General features: G+C 49.1%; 1 protein-coding gene across 2 annotated transcripts in view; it reads right to left on the reverse strand.

The window, feature by feature from the left end:
• Window positions 1-19666, reverse strand: part of LOC119955516 (nuclear receptor subfamily 6 group A member 1-like) — a 592263-nt gene that overhangs the window by 108322 nt on the left and 464275 nt on the right. For both annotated transcript variants that reach the window (XM_038781784.1, XM_038781786.1), the window contains one exon: window positions 2765-2922. In XM_038781784.1, the coding sequence (XP_038637712.1) occupies window positions 2765-2922 (158 nt within the window). The remainder of the gene's footprint in view (window positions 1-2764; window positions 2923-19666) is intronic.

A 19666-nucleotide genomic window follows, 5' to 3' on the forward strand; every position in this document is an offset into this window, starting at 1 on the left:
TTCGGCTAGCCTGGGGGAACGAGCTACGGTACCTGCAGCTCAAAAAACTTCTTACGAAAGGAGACAAGGACGTACCCACAACTGCCACGACAGACACTACTGGAAGACCTACTGGACGCAAATATCCTAGAGAAAGGGAACTGTAGCGACATGTATGACCGACTGGTAGAAAGTGACGACACCGTACTGGACGCAACTAGAAAGAAATGGGAGGATGACCTGGGGATTGAGATAGGGTGGGGACTCTGGAGCGAAGCACTGCATAGGGTCAACTCCACCTCCATGTGCGCAAGGCTCAGCCTGACGCAACTAAAAGTGGTACATAGAGCCCACTTAACAAGAAACCGTATGAGTAGGTTCTTCCCGGAGGTGGAGGACAGATGTGAACGGTGCCAAAGAGGCCCGGCCAACCACGCACACATGTTCTGGTATTGCCGCAGACTTGTGGAGTACTGGACAGCCTTCTTCGAGGCTATGTCCAAAGTGGTGGGGGTGAGGGTGGAGCCATGCCTGATAGTGGCGGTCTTCGGGGTTTCAGACCAGCCAGATCTATTCCTGGGGAGGAGGGCGGACACCCTTGCCTTTGCCTCCCTGATCGCCCGCCGTAGAATCCTGTTTGGCTGGCGGTCAGCAGCACCACCCAGAGCTGCAGACTGGCTGTCCGACCTCTCGGAATCTCTCCAAATGGAGAAAATCAAATTCGCCATCCGAGGGTCAGACGACGGCTTCCACAGAACGTGGGAGCCATTCATGCAATTGTTCCGGGACCTGTTTGTGGCCAACGAACAAGAGGAAGAATAGTCGGGTGGCCAATAATCAGGGGAAAATGGACGGGAATCGGGGGAAGGTAGCCGGGGGGGAGGGGGGGGGGGGCTACGGGTTCGTTATGGGGGTTTGTTCTCATGGTTTTACGCTTACTTCTTTCTCTTGTTAATTTATTGTTTTTGTATTGGAGGGGAGGGGTTGTGATAAAATTTGTTGTTGAAAACTTGAATAAAAATTATTCCAAAAAAAAAGAAGGACAAAGCCGCAAGCGACAGTCTGATGGCAAGCTAAGGCCCAAAACTAAATTGTAAATAAATGCCTATAAACATGTGCCTCGGCCATATTGGGGAATGTAAAATATGTATGCCGGTTAAAGGGGGCGGCCACAGTTGTTATTATGAAGATGCTTACCTGTAAATATACATGTTAATTTTTGCGTGTTTTTTTTTCTAATAATTTGTAATTTGTTGGATATAAAATATGAAAACTCAATAAAAAACATCTCCAAAAAAAATCTGTATTATTTTGAAATAAGTTTTCCTTTCCTATTATAAAAAATATAAGTGCCCTCTTAACTGAACTCTGAAATGGCCTAACAAGTCACTGGATTTCAGCAAATTACTCCAATAAAGCATAAAGAATAAATCTGGATGAACTACTGGCATTGACCTAGGCATCAGATTCAGAAATGAGAAACGTTAGTCAGTCAAGTTGGCCATGCAAAGTTCTTACTAATATCTGGAGACCTAAACCAATATTAGAGGTGCTGTCCCATAGATTAGTCATGCAATAGCTTGACACAACCATACTCTCAGATTCATACCTTTTAGCCCAGAGTCTTCCATCTACCATACCACTTCTAGGTATGTCCTGTCACACCATCAGGGCTGGATCACTAGAGGTAGTGGCATAATGGTTTATTGTCAGGTGGGAGTGACTCTGGAGTACTCAACATTGACACTGGATCCATAAAGTTTCAAAGTTCGCACTGTCCTGGATTTCTCCAAAGTTCACTGGATTTCTCAAAGGATTCACTGAATGCTTTTCAACTAATTTAGCTCGAACTCCCAAAACAAAACATCTCTGTACTGCAATTCTTTGCAAGCAGTGTAAACATCACGTCTCCAGCTCTCCCGCTAAGTAAACCTACCTGATGTTATTTAGCTTCCTCTCTACTACTCTGACTCTTTTAAACAAACCCACCTTCTGAACTGCCATTTTTTGAGATGTTTTGACAATCTCTAAAGCCCAACATTTTAGCTACCTTACCTTCACAACAACAATCTTTCCAGAACTAAACATTACTTCTAAAATGCCCAATGAACAAGATATTCATCACAGTAGCGACTCAGGCAGTTAGCATTTTTTCATCTTGAAAATTCAGAACATTGCTGGCAATGTTCCTCAGGCAGATAATCGGAATAGAGTGCTGAGAAGTCAGCAAATACCTTTGGTGCTGCAGTGGATCTGAAAGGTGTACCATGTTCCTGGAAACTCCACATGGAAGTAAATGCTTTTTGAAAAACAAACATTTTATGCCTGAAAAGTGAGATTGGTGCGAACACTTTTTTGACTCGTATTCAATACCAGTTCTGATGGATGGTACACTACAAAACATCATAACTTGTAATTTACAGATGTTGACCAAATGCTCAGTATGTAAAGCTTTTTTGTTTTTATTTCATGGTACATATTTACTTCAACAGAAGCAAAGTCAGGGGATTAATATTCAAAAGTGGAATGATACAAATAGTGCAGTTGAGAAAGTGTTCATCTCCAAAATCAATACCAAATTATTGTGAATGAGTAATATGCATTTTGTGAATTTGTTTGACACATTTGAATTTTCCTGTTATGTCAAATGTTCAATTGTTAATAGAATAATAGACATAATATTAGATTAAATAATTAAAAGTGAGCTGCTCCAAAATACAGAATTAAAGAAATTCTGAACATTTATCTCCATCTTGCTTCAATATTTAACTCAAAAATCTCCCACCTTGAGGAAAGAGTGGAAACAGGAAATGGTTGGTTGCCTTTGGAGATACCATTGCCAGGGGAGCTATGATCACAGTCTCCATTGTTGCTCCATGAATTATTAGCCTCCTCCTCAAATTCTTGTCCCGACATAATTCTTTCAATTTCTTCTTCAGATATCTGAAATATATAATAAAATATTCTTGGAACAGCTGAAAGATTTATGAATATGAATTAATGCCTGTTTAATTCTAAAGCAAAATACAGTGAATGCTGGAAATCTGAAAGAAAAAAATTGAGAAAAGCATGCTTGCAGATTGAACAGAAGTGTTCCGCACAGAGGTCACCCCATCTACATTTGGTCTCCCCAATGTAGAGGGTTGGGAGCACTGAACACTATAAATTGAAAGGGCTTTGGATGACAGGTTTTCATCATTCTGCCATTCGCGCTTCCTCGAGACATATCCTATGTTTCTTTACTTGTTCCATTACCACTACCTTTGGCCTTGCACACCAAATCTTTTTCCATTTAATATCTCCCGTCTTCCACACATCACTTCCTTTTGCTCTTTTTCCCACCCTTCCCCTTTTTACTTGCTCAAAACCCATTACATTTTTAACTTTCCCCAGCTCCATTGAAAGGACATTGGCCTGAGACATTCACTCTGGCACTCTCCACAGAGTTGCCAGGCCAGAATATTTCCACCATTTTATGTCTGTCCAATTATCACAATTTAAAAAGAAAATGAACCTCTCCATTAACATGATAGTAAAAGTTTCTTTCAATACATAAGAAACAAACGTCAGGCCAAAGTAGACATTGGGCCAATTCAAACTGATTCTGGAAGGCTAGTGATGGGAGATGAGGAAATGGCTGGAGAACTTAATAAGTACTTTGCGTCTGTCTTCACAGTGGAAGACGTTAGTAATATCCCAAAAATTATAAAGGGTCAGGGGGCTGAGTTGAGTATGGTTGCCATTACAAAAGAGATGGTGCTAAAAAAGCTAAAAGGTCTTAAAATTGACAAATCTCCTGGCCCCGATGGGCTACATCCTAGAGTTCTGAGGGAGGTGGCTGAAGAAATAGCGGAAGCGTTGGTTGAGATCTTTCAAAAATCACTGGAGTCAGGGAAAGTCCCGGACGATTGGAAGATCGCTGTTGTAACCCCCTTGTTCAAGAAAGGATCAAGACAAAAGATGGAAAATTATAGGCCAATTAGCCTAACCTCGGTTGTTGGTAAAATTCTAGAATCGATCGTTAAGGATGAGATTTCTAATTTCTTGGAAGAGCAGGGTCGGATTAGAACAAGTCAACATGGATTTAGTAAGGGGAGGTCGTGCCTGACGAACCTGTTAGAATTCTTTGAGGAGGTGACAAGTAGGTTAGACCAGGGAAACCCAGTGGATGTGGTCTATCTGGATTTCCAAAAGGCCTTTGATAAGGTGCCACACAGGAGGCTGCTGAGTAAGGTGAGGGCTCATGGTGTTCGAGGTGAGCTACTGGCATGGGTTGAGGATTGGCTGTCTGACAGAAGGCAGAGAGTTGGGATAAAAGGTTCTTTTTCGGAATGGCAGCCGGTGACCAGCGGTGTCCCACAGGGTTCAGTGTTGGGGCCGCAGCTGTTCACCATATATATTAATGATCTGGATGAAGGGACTGGGGGCATTCTAGCGAAGTTTGCTGATGATACGAAGTTAGGTGGTCAGGCAGGTAGTGCTGAGGAAGTGGGGAGGCTGCAGAAGGATCTAGACAGTTTGGGAGAGTGGTGCAGGAAATGGCTGATGCATTTCAACGTGAGAAAATGTGAGGTCTTGCACTTTGGAAAAAAGAATCCAAGCATAGACTACTTTCTAAACGGTGAGAAAATTCATAATGCCAAAGTACAAAGGGATCTGGGAGTGCTAGTCGAGGATTCCCTAAAGGTAAACATGCAGGTTGAATCCGTGATTAAGAAAGCGAATGCTATGTTGTCATTTATCTCAAGAGGGTTGGAATATAAAAGCAGCGATGTGCTACTGAGCCTTTATAAGGCTCTGGTTAGGCCCCATTTGGAGTACTGTGTCCAGTTTTGGGCCCCACATCTCAGGAAGGACATACTGGCACTGGAGCGTGTCCAGCGGAGATTCACACGGATGATCCCTGGAATGGCGGGTCTAGCATATGAGGAACGGCTGGCGTTCCTGGGATTGTATTCATTGGAGTTCAGAAGGTTAAGGGGAGATCTAATAGAAACTTACAAGATAATACATGGCTTAGAAAGGATGGACGCAAAGAAACTGTTTCCGTTAGGCGAGGAGTCGAGGACCCGTGGGCACAGCCTTAGAATTAGAGGGGGTAAATTCAAAACAGAAATGCGGAGACATTTCTTCAGCCAGAGAGTGGTGGGCCTGTGGAATTCATTGCCGCAGAGTGCAGTGGAGGCCGGGACGCTAAATGGCTTCAAGGCAGAGATAGATAAATTCTTGATGTCGCGAGGAATTAAGGGCTATGGGGAGAATGCTGGGAGGTGGAGTTGAAATGCCCATCAGCCATGATTGAATGGCGGAGTGGACTCGATGGGCCGAATGGCCTTACTTCCACTCCTATGTCTTATGGTCTTATGGTCTTAACAGTAAAAGTAGTGCTGATAATATGCTGAAAAGAGAAAGATTGGTAGATAAATGGATGGGAAGAGAGGGGAAAAGAGGGAGTTTTGTTATAGCCCCATTGTATCGTTTGCAAATGTCCCACATTCCTTCACCATTAATTATTTTGAAATAAAATAAAATAATTTTAGCAACTATAACAGAGGGTGCAGTTGTTTCAAGTCATATTGTGGAAAAGTAGCTCAAGGACTGTTTCTTTCCACCTCATCTAACTTAGCATTAAGATGCAAAGAGCACTTACTTTAGTAATAAGAAATTAAGCATTACCTGATAAATCGGGGATCATTTCAACTAGTTCGAAATTGCATTGGCATTATAAACAAATTCAAAAGATTGTTCTGGTCGATATATCTAGTGAGCCAGTAAATGCTTTCAAAGTGCACATGACTGTAACTCTACAAGACATACTAACTAAAGGAAATATTGCACATTTGGTAACAAGGTCATTCCAAACAAAGTGATCAAAGGAAATCTAGTCCAGGGGTCTACTGTTCCATTTCTAAAGGGGCCAAATTTTGACACCATTACTCTTCCTAATTAGATGCACATGGGATACAATGGAGTACAATAATGGATGAAAATCTGTTCCTTTAAAACTATGCCCATTTTTAATCTGATGCATATTTACAATTCAGGTTTCATCTGCTGTTGAAAGCGTCCACCAAAAATAGATGGGGGTGGGATTCTCTGTCCACCTGCCCCGTTTTCCTGTGTGGCGCGCCCTCGCTGGCAGCCGGATTCTCAGTTTCCGCAACCGGCCAGTGGGGTTTCCAATTGTGAACCACCCCACGCCGTTGGGAAATGCGCTAACATGGGTGCACTACCGCGGAGGATCCTGCCAATGGAGAATCCCGCAGGGGAGATTCACAGCCAAATGACAGAAGTGACATAATTTAGATTATTATACTATTTTCCTGAAGTCATGCCATCGCTGCAGCATGGTAGCATAGTGGTTAGCATAGTTGCTTCACAGCTTCAAGGTCATTCCACACAATTCCTCCTGGCTTGGGTCACTGTCTGTGCGGAGTCTGCACATTCTCCTCGTGTGTACGTGGGTTTCCTCCGGGTGCTCCGGTTTCCATCCACAGTCCAAAGATGTGCAGGTTAGGTGGATTGGCCTTAAGTGTCCAAAAGGTTGTGTGGGGTTATTGAGTTATGGGGATAGGGTGGATGTGTGGGCTTGGGTATGGTACCCTTTCCAAGAGCCGGTGCAGACTCGATGGGCCGAAAGGTCTCCTTCTGGACTGTAAATTCTATGATTCTATGATGTATGTTTGCATGTTGGTCAATTAATTGGGAGCCCAGGGTAGCTAGCTGCACGTTTCATTGTGAGGAATCTAAAAGGGCACATTTTTTTCTTGTTTTGGTGTTCAAGTTTGCGGGTGAAGTTAAGTGAAAGAGATATTTGAGAGTTTTTGGAGCACCTGCTTTTGAAAGCAACTTACTCCTTGAGCAGTTAGTTTCACTATGGGTATCTATTTTTATTTGTGGTACCTGGTTGAAGATAAAGATGAATAATGCATTAAGGCATAGTGAGTTACACTGCATCACGTGAAGACTGTTACAGCTTTGATGCACGATCAATTGCACGAAGACTTGAGTTAGATACAACTGAGGCTTTATTGCTCTAAGATGTGTGGCCTCCCACAGCAGCTGGCGAAATGGCTGCAGCATGGAGGACACACATATTTATACACAGGGACTACCAGCGTACCTGTAGTACAGGTCCTACCATACATCCTCTATTGGTGCAACAGTGGTTTACCACATTCACCCCCTGTTAAAATCGAGTCTGGCGGGGGTGGTGGAGAACTATATACAACAAATGGTTTTTACATTTACAATATTCGATAGAGAGAAAAAAGAAGTGTCTTTCGAAGTCCAGTGGACCCGTTAGAGGTTTAACCGGTCCGGGGCCTTGATGTGCCGCTGGGAGCGACGTAGTGGTGATGGCGATGCCGATGCTGGTCTGATGTCCGGTGACTCCGGGAGCGTGCCAGAATCTTCTTCATCCTCGGGCGTGGGCATGGGGAGGACAGATGATCCTGGGGGGGTTGCTGCTGGGAGCGCTGGGGGGAGGGGAGGGTGAGGCCAGGCCGGGAGTGTGTGTGTGTGGGGAACCTGCTGGTGCCAGGTCCCTGAGGGAGATAGTATCCTGGCGGCCGTCGGGGTACGCCACATAGGCATACTGGGGGTTTGCATGGAGCAATTGCACCCTCTCAACCAATGGGTCCGCCTTGTGGAGTCGGACTACGGTGTAGGACGGGTCCTGGAGCTGCGAGCCAAGTTGGGAGCGACACCCCGGATGCGGACTTCCTGGGGAAGGCCTACGTTCATGGAGTGTATTGCTAGTGGCGGTGCACAGTAGTGACCGAATGAAGTGTAGTGCATCAGGGAGGACCTCCTGCCAGCGGGAGGCCGGGAGGTTCCTGGATCGTACGGCCAGTTGGACGGCCCTCCACATCGTCCCGTTCTCCCTCTCTCCCTGTCCGTTTCCCTGGGGGTTGTAGCTTGTCGTTCTGCTGGAGGCGATACCCCTGCTGAGCAGGAACTAACGCAGCTCATCACTCATGATGGAGATGATGGAGGATCCCCTGTCACTGTGATGTAGGCGGGGAACCGAACAGAGCGAAGATCGTGGTGAGGGCTTTGATGACGGTGGCAGACGTCATATCGGGGCATGGGATGGCGAAGGGGAATCTGGAGTACTCATCGACCACACTGAGAAGATACGTGTCCCGGTCGGTGGAGGGGAGGGGTCCTCTGAAATCCACGCTGAGGCACTCAAAGGGGCGGGAGGCCTTCACCAGGTGCGCACGGTCCGGCTGGTAGAAGTGCGGCTTGCACTCTGCACAGACCTGGCAGTCCCTGGTGATTCTCCGTACTTCCTTGACGGAGTAGGGCAGATTGCGGGCCTTTATGAAATGATACAACCGTGTGACTCCCGGGTGACAAAGGCTGTCGTGCAGGGTCCGGAGTCGGTTTACTTGTGCACTTGCACATGTCCCTCGGGATACGGTGACTGGGGACTCGTTGAGCTTACCGGGGTGATACAAAATCTCCTAATTGTAGGTGGAGAGCTCGATCCTCCACCTCAAGATGTTATCATTCTTGATCTTGCCCCGCTGTGTGTTATTGAACGTGAAGGCTACCGACCGTTGATCAGTGAGGAGAGTGAATCTCCTGCTGGCCGGTAATGTCTCCAATGCCGCACAGCTTCAACGATAGCTTGGGTCTCTTTTTCGACAGATGAGTGCCGAATTTCTGAGGCATGAAGGGTGCAGGAAAAGAATGCCACGGGTCTGCTGGCCTGATTGAGCGTGGCGGCTAGGGTGACGTCTGATGCGTCACTCTCTATTTGAAAGGGCAGTGTCTCATCTACTGCGTGCGTCCCGGCCTTGGCGATATCGGCTCTGATACGGGCGATAGCCGGTTGTGCCTCGGGCGTCAGGGGAAAATGGGTTGACTGTATGAGTGGGCGGGCCTTGTCCACATAGTTTGGGACCCACTGAGCGTGGTACAAAAAGAACCCTAGGCAGCGTTTGAGGGCCTTGGGGCAGTGGGAGCTCCATGAGGGGGGTGCATGCGGTCGTGATCGGGCCCCAGAACTCTGTTCTGGACCACATAGCCGAGGATGGCTAAGCGGGTCGTGCTAAACACACACTTCTCCTTGTTGTAGGTGAGGTTTTGGAGAGTGGCGGTGTGGAGAAATTTGGCAAGGTTGGCGTCGTGGTCCTGCTGATCATGGCCGCACGTGGTGTCGTTGTCTAGGTACGGAAAGGTGGCCCGCAAACCGTACCGGTCGACCATTCGGTCCATCTTCCTTTGGAAGACAGAGACCCCATTGGTGACGCCAAAGGGAACCCTGAGGAAGTGATAGAGGCGGCCGTCTGCCTCGAAGGCAGTGTATGGACGGTCCGATTTGGTAGGTGGATTTGAGGTCTATCGTTGAGAAGACCCGGTACTGTGCACTCTGATTGACCACATCAGATATGCGTGGGAAGGGGTACGCGTCGAGCTGCGTGTACCGATTGATGGTCTGTCTGTAGTCCACAACCATTCTGTGTTTCTCCACAGTTTTAACTACTACCACTTGGACTCTCCAGGGGCTATTGCTGGCCTCGATGATGCCTTCCCGAAGCAACCACTGGAATTCGGACCTGATGAAGGTCCTGTCCTGGGTGTTGTACCATCTGCTCCTGGTGGCGACGGGTTTGCAATCCGAGGTTAGATTTGTGAAGAGGAAAGGCGGATCGACCTCTCGGGTCGCGAGGCCACACACAGTGAGGGGTGGTAGGGGCCCACCGAATTTCAGGGTTAGGCTCTGGAGGTTGCACTGGAAGTCCAGGCCGCGTAGTAGGGAGGATGTAGAGGCAGAAGCCGCTGAATCTTACGCCCTGGACCTTAAGCGTGACCGTACAGTACCCCCGGATCACCACAGAATGGGATCCGGAGGCCAGTGAGATTCTTTGGATGGCGGGGTGTACCGCGAGGGAGCAGCGCCTTACCGTATCCGGGTAGATGAGGCTTTCGGTGCTCCCGGAGTCCAGCAGGCAAGAGGTAACGTGTCCGTTGATTTTAACGCTGGTCGATGCGGTGGCCAGGTTGTGCTGGCGAGACTGGTCGATGATCACGGAGGTGAGTCGTGGTTGGTCGTCGCTGGTGTCGCATGCTGGGGACCCCCGGGGGGCACAGGTCCTGGAGCACTGGCGGTGCCTATGTGTCGTGGGGGAGACAAGATGGCGGCGCCTGAAGATCTTGATGAGGACAAAATGGCGGCTCCCATGGGCCACATATGTTGCTCGGAGGGGTAGATGGCGGTGCCCACTGGCTGTGTGTGGTCCAGGGAGGTGAAGATGGCGGCGCCCACTGTCCGTAAACGAGGGGGGTGGGGGCGATAGCGGCGACTGCCCGGGCCGGGCACACCGCGGAGAAGTGCCCCTTCTTGCCGCAAGCCTTACAAAGGGCAGCACGGGCCAGGCAGCGTTGGTGGGGGTGTTTCTGCTGGCCGCAAAAGTAACATCAGGGACTCCCGGGGTTCGCTGGCTGGTGTGTGGCGCAGGCGTATTGGCTGGGTAAGGCCCCCGCTGGGGCGGCCGTCTGTGGGGTCCACGATGCGCAGGAGGGGTGGGCCGCGTGGCTGGGGGTGTAGGCCTGAATGTTGCGTGAGGCGACCATCATAAAGAGCGCTAGTTTCTTTGTCTCTGTTAGGTCGAGCGTGGCCCCTTCTAATAGTTGCTGCCGTATGAGGTCCTACCGAATCCCCGTAACAAACGCGTCCCACATAAGGAGGTTTGAATGTTCAGTGGCCGTAATGCCCTGACAGTCACAGTCCCGGATGAGTGGGATTAGGGCCCGCCAGAAGTCTTCTATGGACTCACCAGGGAGCGAGTGGCGAGTACGTGACTGGCGAAGAGCGTGTTCGTCTTCTGAGTGTAATTCTCTTTGAGAAGCGTCATGGCTTCAGCGTAGTTTGGTGCGTCCTGGATTAGCGGAAAGACGCTGGAGCCCAACCTTGAGTACAGGATCTGTATCTTCTGAGCCTCCGAGACAGGGCTGGGCGCCGAGTTGATGTACGCCTCGAAACAAGTTAGCCAGTGTTGAAAGCCCTTTTTGGCGTCGCTTGAACGCAGATCCAGCTGCAGGCGATCCGTTTTAATATGGAGGTCCATCTTTACAAAATCTTAGAGCAATAAATTGATGCACAATCAATTGCACAAAGACTTGAGTTGGATACAACTGAGGCTTTATTGCTCTAAGATGTGTGGCCTCCCACAGCAGCTGGCGAAATAGCTGCAACATGGAGGACACGCATATTTATACTCGGGGATTACCAGCGTACCTGTAGTACAGGTCCTACCATACATCCTCTATTGGTGCAACAGTGGTTTACCACATTCACCCCCTGTTAAAATAGAGTCTGGCGGGGGTGGTGGAGAACTATATACAACAAATGGTTTTTACATTTACAATATTCGATAGAGAGAAAAAAGAAGTGTCTTTCGAAGTCCAGTGGACCCGTTAGAGGTTTAACCGGTCCGGGGCCTTGATGTGCCGCTGGGAGCGACGTAGTGGTGATGGCGATGCCGATGCTGGTCTGATGTCCGGTGACTCCGGGAGCGTGCCAGAATCCTCTTCATCCTCGGGCGTGGGCATGGGGAGGACAGATGATCCTGGGGGGGTTGCTGCTGGGAGCGCTGGGGGGAGGGGAGGGTGAGGCCAGGCCGGGAGTGTGTGTGTGTGGGGAACCTGCTGGTGCCAGGTCCCTGAGGGAGATAGTATCCTGGCGGCCGTCGGGGTACGCCACATAGGCATACTGGGGGTTTGCATGGAGCAATTGCACCCTCTCAACCAATGGGTCCGCCTTGTGGAGTCGGACTACGGTGTAGGACGGGTCCTGGAGCTGCGAGCCAAGTTGGGAGCGACACCCCGGATGCGGACTTCCTGGGGAAGGCCTACGTTCATGGAGTGTATTGCTAGTGGCGGTGCACAGTAGTGACCGAATGAAGTGTAGTGCATCAGGGAGGACCTCCTGCCAGCGGGAGGCCGGGAGGTTCCTGGATCGTACGGCCAGTTGGACGGCCCTCCACATCGTCCCGTTCTCCCTCTCTCCCTGTCCGTTTCCCTGGGGGTTGTAGCTTGTCGTTCTGCTGGAGGCGATACCCCTGCTGAGCAGGAACTAACGCAGCTCATCACTCATGATGGAGATGATGGAGGATCCCCTGTCACTGTGATGTAGGCGGGGAACCGAACAGAGCGAAGATCGTGGTGAGGGCTTTGATGACGGTGGCAGACGTCATATCGGGGCATGGGATGGCGAAGGGGAATCTGGAGTACTCATCGACCACACTGAGAAGATACGTGTCACGGTCGGTGGAGGGGAGGGGTCCTCTGAAATCCACGCTGAGGCACTCAAAGGGGCGGGAGGCCTTCACCAGGTGCGCACGGTCCGGCTGGTAGAAGTGCGGCTTGCACTCTGCACAGACCTGGCAGTCCCTGGTGATTCTCCGTACTTCCTTGACGGAGTAGGGCAGATTGCGGGCCTTTATGAAATGATACAACCGTGTGACTCCCGGGCGACAAAGGCTGTCGTGCAGGGTCCGGAGTCGGTTTACTTGTGCACTTGCACATGTCCCTCGGGATACGGTGACTGGGGACTCGTTGAGCTTACCGGGGTGATACAAAATCTCCTAATTGTAGGTGGAGAGCTCGATCCTCCACCTCAAGATGTTATCATTCTTGATCTTGCCCCGCTGTGTGTTATTGAACGTGAAGGCTACCGACCGTTGATCAGTGAGGAGAGTGAATCTCCTGCTGGCCGGTAATGTCTCCAATGCCGCACAGCTTCAACGATAGCTTGGGTCTCTTTTTCGACAGATGAGTGCCGAATTTCTGAGGCATGAAGGGTGCGGGAAAAGAATGCCACGGGTCTGCTGGCCTGATTGAGCGTGGCGGCTAGGGTGACGTCTGATGCGTCACTCTCTATTTGAAAGGGCAGTGTCTCATCTACTGCGTGCGTCCCGGCCTTGGCGATATCGGCTCTGATACGGGCGATAGCCGGTTGTGCCTCGGGCGTCAGGGGAAAATGGGTTGACTGTATGAGTGGGCGGGCCTTGTCCACATAGTTTGGGACCCACTGAGCGTGGTACAAAAAGAACCCTAGGCAGCGTTTGAGGGCCTTGGGGCAGTGGGAGCTCCATGAGGGGGGTGCATGCGGTCGTGATCGGGCCCCAGAACTCTGTTCTGGACCACATAGCCGAGGATGGCTAAGCGGGTCGTGCTAAACACACACTTCTCCTTGTTGTAGGTGAGGTTTTGGAGAGTGGCGGTGTGGAGAAATTTGGCAAGGTTGGCGTCGTGGTCCTGCTGATCATGGCCGCACGTGGTGTCGTTGTCTAGGTACGGAAAGGTGGCCCGCAAACCGTACCGGTCGACCATTCGGTCCATCTTCCTTTGGAAGACAGAGACCCCATTGGTGACGCCAAAGGGAACCCTGAGGAAGTGATAGAGGCGGCCGTCTGCCTCGAAGGCAGTGTATGGACGGTCCGATTTGGTAGGTGGATTTGAGGTCTATCGTTGAGAAGACCCGGTACTGTGCACTCTGATTGACCACATCAGATATGCGTGGGAAGGGGTACGCGTCGAGCTGCGTGTACCGATTGATGGTCTGTCTGTAGTCCACAACCATTCTGTGTTTCTCCACAGTTTTAACTACTACCACTTGGGCTCTCCAGGGGCTATTGCTGGCCTCGATGATGCCTTCCCGAAGCAACCACTGGAATTCGGACCTGATGAAGGTCCTGTCCTGGGTGTTGTACCATCTGCTCCTGGTGGCGACGGGTTTGCAATCCGAGGTTAGATTTGTGAAGAGGAAAGGCGGATCGACCTCTCGGGTCGCGAGGCCACACACAGTGAGGGGTGGTAGGGGCCCACCGAATTTCAGGGTTAGGCTCTGGAGGTTGCACTGGAAGTCCAGGCCGCGTAGTAGGGAGGATGTAGAGGCAGAAGCCGCTGAATCTTACGCCCTGGACCTTAAGCGTGACCGTACAGTACCCCCGGATCACCACAGAATGGGATCCGGAGGCCAGTGAGATTCTTTGGATGGCGGGGTGTACCGCGAGGGAGCAGCGCCTTACCGTATCCGGGTAGATGAGGCTTTCGGTGCTCCCGGAGTCCAGCAGGCAAGAGGTAACGTGTCCGTTGATTTTAACGCTGGTCGATGCGGTGGCCAGGTTGTGCTGGCGAGACTGGTCGATGATCACGGAGGTGAGTCGTGGTTGGTCGTCGCTGGTGTCGCATGCTGGGGACCCCCGGGGGGCACAGGTCCTGGAGCACTGGCGGTGCCTATGTGTCGTGGGGGAGACAAGATGGCGGCGCCTGAAGATCTTGATGAGGACAAAATGGCGGCTCCCATGGGCCACATATGTTGCTCGGAGGGGTAGATGGCGGTGCCCACTGGCTGTGTGTGGTCCAGGGAGGTGAAGATGGCGGCGCCCACTGTCCGTAAACGAGGGGGGTGGGGGCGATAGCGGCGACTGCACGGGCCGGGCACACCGCGGAGAAGTGCCCCTTCTTGCCGCAAGCCTTACAAAGGGCAGCACGGGCCAGGCAGCGTTGGTGGGGGTGTTTCTGCTGGCCGCAAAAGTAACATCAGGGACTCCCGGGATTCGCTGGCTGGTGTGTGGCGCAGGCGTATTGGCTGGGTAAGGCCCCCGCTGGGGCGGCCGTCTGTGGGGTCCACGATGCGCAGGAGGGGTGGGCCGCGTGGCTGGGGGTGTAGGCCTGAATGTTGCGTGAGGCGACCATCATAAAGAGCGCTAGTTTCTTTGTCTCTGTTAGGTCGAGCGTGGCCCCTTCTAATAGTTGCTGCCGTATGAGGTCCTACCGAATCCCCGTAACAAACGCGTCCCACATAAGGAGGTTTGAATGTTCAGTGGCCGTAATGCCCTGACAGTCACAGTCCCGGATGAGTGGGATTAGGGCCCGCCAGAAGTCTTCTATGGACTCACCAGGGAGCGAGTGGCGAGTACGTGACTGGCGAAGAGCGTGTTCGTCTTCTGAGTGTAATTCTCTTTGAGAAGCGTCATGGCTTCAGCGTAGTTTGGTGCGTCCTGGATTAGCGGAAAGACGCTGGAGCCCAACCTTGAGTACAGGATCTGTATCTTCTGAGCCTCCGAGACAGGGCTGGGCGCCGAGTTGATGTACGCCTCGAAACAAGTTAGCCAGTGTTGAAAGCCCTTTTTGGCGTCGCTTGAACGCAGATCCAGCTGCAGGCGATCCGTTTTAATATGGAGGTCCATCTTTACAAAATCTTAGAGCAATAAATTGATGCACAATCAATTGCACAAAGACTTGAGTTGGATACAACTGAGGCTTTATTGCTCTAAGATGTGTGGCCTCCCACAGCAGCTGGCGAAATAGCTGCAACATGGAGGACACGCATATTTATACTCGGGGATTACCAACGTACCTGTAGTACAGGTCTTACCACACATCCTCTAATAGAGGTGCAACAGTGGTTTACCACAAGCTTGCCATTATTTACATGTATTTACAGAGGATTCACCTAAACATGTCCAACAATGCATGCAAAGGGTTTGATTAATCAAGGAGACAGTGGCAGAGTTGTGTTGCACAATGAAACCTGGCCTGTCAAGATCATTAGAATCATGCATTTTAGTCAAGGCTCACTCCAAGATGCCCCAGGAGGACATAAGTGAGTGTTGAGGGATCGAGTGCCATTTAAAAATGGTGCTCTGATCTCTTCCTGCACTGGGGAGCTGAGCTCCCCAGTGCAGGAAATGAACGCAAGTGCAGCCCCAGTGGAACCTTCCTTGCTGAGGCCTGAAAAATGAACATGGTCCCGTTTAATAGCAGGGTCGTTCTCAGGGCTGAAAGCGCCGGGGAAAGGGATGGGACAATTGGGCGCGGCCGTTTTGGCGCGGCCGTTTGGGAGCAGACGACAGAAATTCTTGTATTCAGAAAACTATTGTATTTGTTGTTGAAACATTCAATTTACTATTTTGAAGCAAGGCAGAAAAGGCACAAGATGGAGGAGTAATCATTGTGGCTACGATTCACAGAACATTTATTCCCACTCATTTTCTTTATGCTATCTTTACCACAAATCTATATTAAGACCTAAGTAAAATGATTCATAATGTGTAATTTGGGCTGTTGCAGTTTTACTTTTCTAAGCTCAATAAAATCTCTTGAGTTTCAAGCTGCCGACAAAGTATCTGTGATTCATTTCTCTATAATTACAAGGGCAAAGATTTCCTGCTTCCCCAGAAGCTGCAGGGCATCACGCTTTCAAATAAAGAGGAATGGTCAAAGGAGCAGCAAGGAATGTGAGAGAAGCAGAGCAACACAAGACTTCAGATCAGCAGGAACTACTATTGCCCCTCCTCTTAATCACAAGAGGTCTGGAATGGCAGAGCAGCATCAAAGAACCTTTCGACAAACTGTTCCACATCGTTTAATTTTTTCCTGTTAAGATGGCGATGTCTGACTGCAAAAAATGAACTCTGCTTATCTTTGTTTCAGCTCTAATTGAAATTGTAATATTCAGTTGTCAGAATGAGAACAGATGTGGGAGTTCATTGGCATTCTGCAGCATTCCTGATGAATCCTTACTGGTGAATGCTGATGAGATTACTAATGCCTCAGCATTGCCCTGAGCACATCAAGAATGAAATAGGTAGACCACTAGCTTCCTCAGCCCAACACTTTCACTTTACCATGTCCAGCATTCACTTAAACCGTTTGCAAGGAAATTTAGAAATACATTTGATTTTCATACATTAGAATACATGCTAACTTGTAACTATTAAATAGCAAGGTATCAAAGATAGCGTTTACAATTCTTGATGATCCAGTCAAAACCAGCAAGCCCTTAAATACGTATCATGTATGAGTAAGAACACTGGTTTTTAAACAAAATGTAACAAAGTTTGTGCGACTACTAAATTTGATGAACACACCTCCCTCATGTTGACGCCAAAACGTCCGGCGCCAAAACGTCCGGCGCCAAAACGGTTGGCGCCAAAACGGCCGCGCCAAAACGGCCGCGCCCAAATGGCTGCGCCAAAACGTACCTAACCCCCGGGGAACATCCCGCTAAATGCGCTCAACATGGAACTCCTTTTTTCCCCGTTAAATTGTGCCCATCAGCTCTAACCTTTCCAGTCATGCCACATCCAGCTGTGAATGGTGGTAAACAATTAAAAACAAAAATCTTAAGAGGAAAAAACAGGGAGACATTAAACAATAAAAATCTCGGAAGGACATTAATTTTAAAGTCAAGGACGGGACGTTATTCCACTTTTGCAAGATAGATGTAACCCCACTCACAAGACTAGCATAGTTAACCCAGATAACGAAAGCTAGATCTGGCTCCCCTCCCTGGGAGATTGACCGGAAAGTATTCGCTCTTCTACAAATTCAACCAATACCCAGAAAAGGAGCCATAGCTCTGGAGTAGCTTCATTATCTCAACCATAGTGGAATCCATAATATAAAAGAGCAGGCCGTCTACATACAAAGGCATCCTATGTTCCTTCCTTCCCTTCCTTATCCCCTTCCACTTAAAGATCTCAACACCTCAGCCAATGGTTCAATCGCCTCGGCAAACAAAAGCAGACACAACAATCTTGTACCCCTGTTAAACAAAAAAATACCCCGAGCTCAAGGGATTAGCATGGACACTAGCCTCGTACAATAATCAAACCTACAAAATGAACTTTTGTCCCGAACCGAACCTCCCAACTATCTCGATAAAGATATGCCCACTCAACCCTATTGAACGCTTTGTTGCCATCCATGGATACAATTACCTCTGGTTTGGGCAGAGGAGAGGGGGAAAGAAAAATATTCAACAACCGTTCTATATTGGCCAACAGTTGCCGACTCTTGACAAAGCTTGTCTGGTCTAACGTAATAAATCTGGGAGACAGAACTCTAATCACATCGGCAACACCTTAGCCAACAGTTTGGCATCTGCGTTCAAAAGCAATATGGGTCAATATGACCCACATTCCATGGGGTCCTTGTCCTTCTTCAGAATAAGAGAAATAGACCTCAGTGTAAGTGTAGCGGGCAATGAACCCTGGGACAGAGTCATTGAACATGTCCAATATTAATGGAGTCAACTGTCCCGCAAAGGTCTTGTTAAACCCAATGGGGAACCCATCAGGGATTGGAGCTGTACTTGTTTGCATTGATCCAATACCTAAATTGAAGGCCTTTGACAAGGTGCCGTACAGGAGGCTGCTATATAAGACAAGAGCCCATGGTGTTAGGGGCAAGGTACTGGCATGGATAGAGGACTGGCTGACTGGCAAATGGGAGAGTACGGGGATAAAGGGTCTTTTTTCAGGATGGCAGCCGGAGACTAGTGGTGTTCCGCAAGGGTCAGTGTTGGGACCACAACTATTCACAATATACATTAATCATCTGGAAGAAGGAACTGAGGGCATTGTTGCTAAGTTTGCAGATGATACAAAGATATGCAGAGGGACAGGTAGTGTTGAGGAAGCAGGGAGGCTGCAGAAGGACCTTGGCAGGTTAGGAGAGTGGGCAAAGAAATGGCGGATGGATTACAATGTGGAAAAATGTGAGGTAATGCACTTTGGTCGGAATAGAGGCATAGACTATTTTCTAAATGGGAAAAAGCTTCGGAAATCAGAAGCACAAAAGGGACTTAGGAGTCCTAGTTCAGGATTCTCTTAAGGTTAACATGCAGGCTCAGTTGGCAGTTAGGAAGGCAAATGCAATGTTAGCATTCAGAATACAAGAGCAGGGATGTACTCTAGAGGCTGTATAAGGCTCTGGTCAGACCAAATTTGGAATATTGAGCAATTTTGAACCCCGTATTGAAAGAAGGATGTGCTGACCTTGAAGAGGGTCCATAAGAGATTCACAAGAATGATCCCTGGAATGAAAGACTTGTCATATGAGGAGTGGTTGAGGACTCTGTCTGCTTTCGATGGAGTTTAAAAGGATGAAGGGGAATCTCATCAAAACTTACAGAATACTGAGAAGCATGGACAGAATGACTGTGGAGAGGATATATCCACTAGTTGGAGAAACTAGAATCATAGGGCACAGCCTCAGACTGATGGGACGATTCTTTAAAACAGAGATGAGGAGAAATTTCTTTAGCTAGAGGGTGGTGAATCTGTGGAAGTCTTTCTGCAGAAGACTGTGGCGTCCTAGTCACTGAGTGTATTTAAGACAGAGATAGGTAGGTTCTTGATTAATAAAGGGATCAAAAGTTATCTGGAGAAGACAGGAGAATGAGGATGGGGAACATATCAGCCACAATTGAATGGCGGAGCAGACTTGATGGGCCAAATGACCTAATTCTGACCTGTTTCTTATGGTTTTTCAATATCTCTTCAGGACTTAATGGGGCCTCCAACTCCTCCCTCCTCTCTCTCTTTCCACCAATGGGAAGGACAACCCATCTAAAAATTCAGCCATGTCCAAACTCTCCTCTGGGAGTGCTGATCTGTAAACATTCTCGTAGAATGTCTCAAAAGCAACTTTGACTTTACCCAGGGTGGAAGCCAAACTGAAACTCAAATCCCTAATCTGTAACATCTCCCGGGAAGCCGCCTGCCGCATCAGCTGATGGGCTAAAAGATGACTAGCCTTCTCCCCATAATCATAGAATGCCTCCTTCGAGTGCCGCAGCTAGCTAACCCCCTTTCCTATTGACAGCACTTAAAACTGCACTTGCAGCTTCCTCCTGCTCACCAGCAACTCCGGGACAGGA

This window comes from Scyliorhinus canicula, chromosome 21, assembly GCF_902713615.1.
Source record: "Scyliorhinus canicula chromosome 21, sScyCan1.1, whole genome shotgun sequence".
In the NCBI taxonomy this organism is placed as follows: Eukaryota; Metazoa; Chordata; class Chondrichthyes; order Carcharhiniformes; family Scyliorhinidae; genus Scyliorhinus; species Scyliorhinus canicula.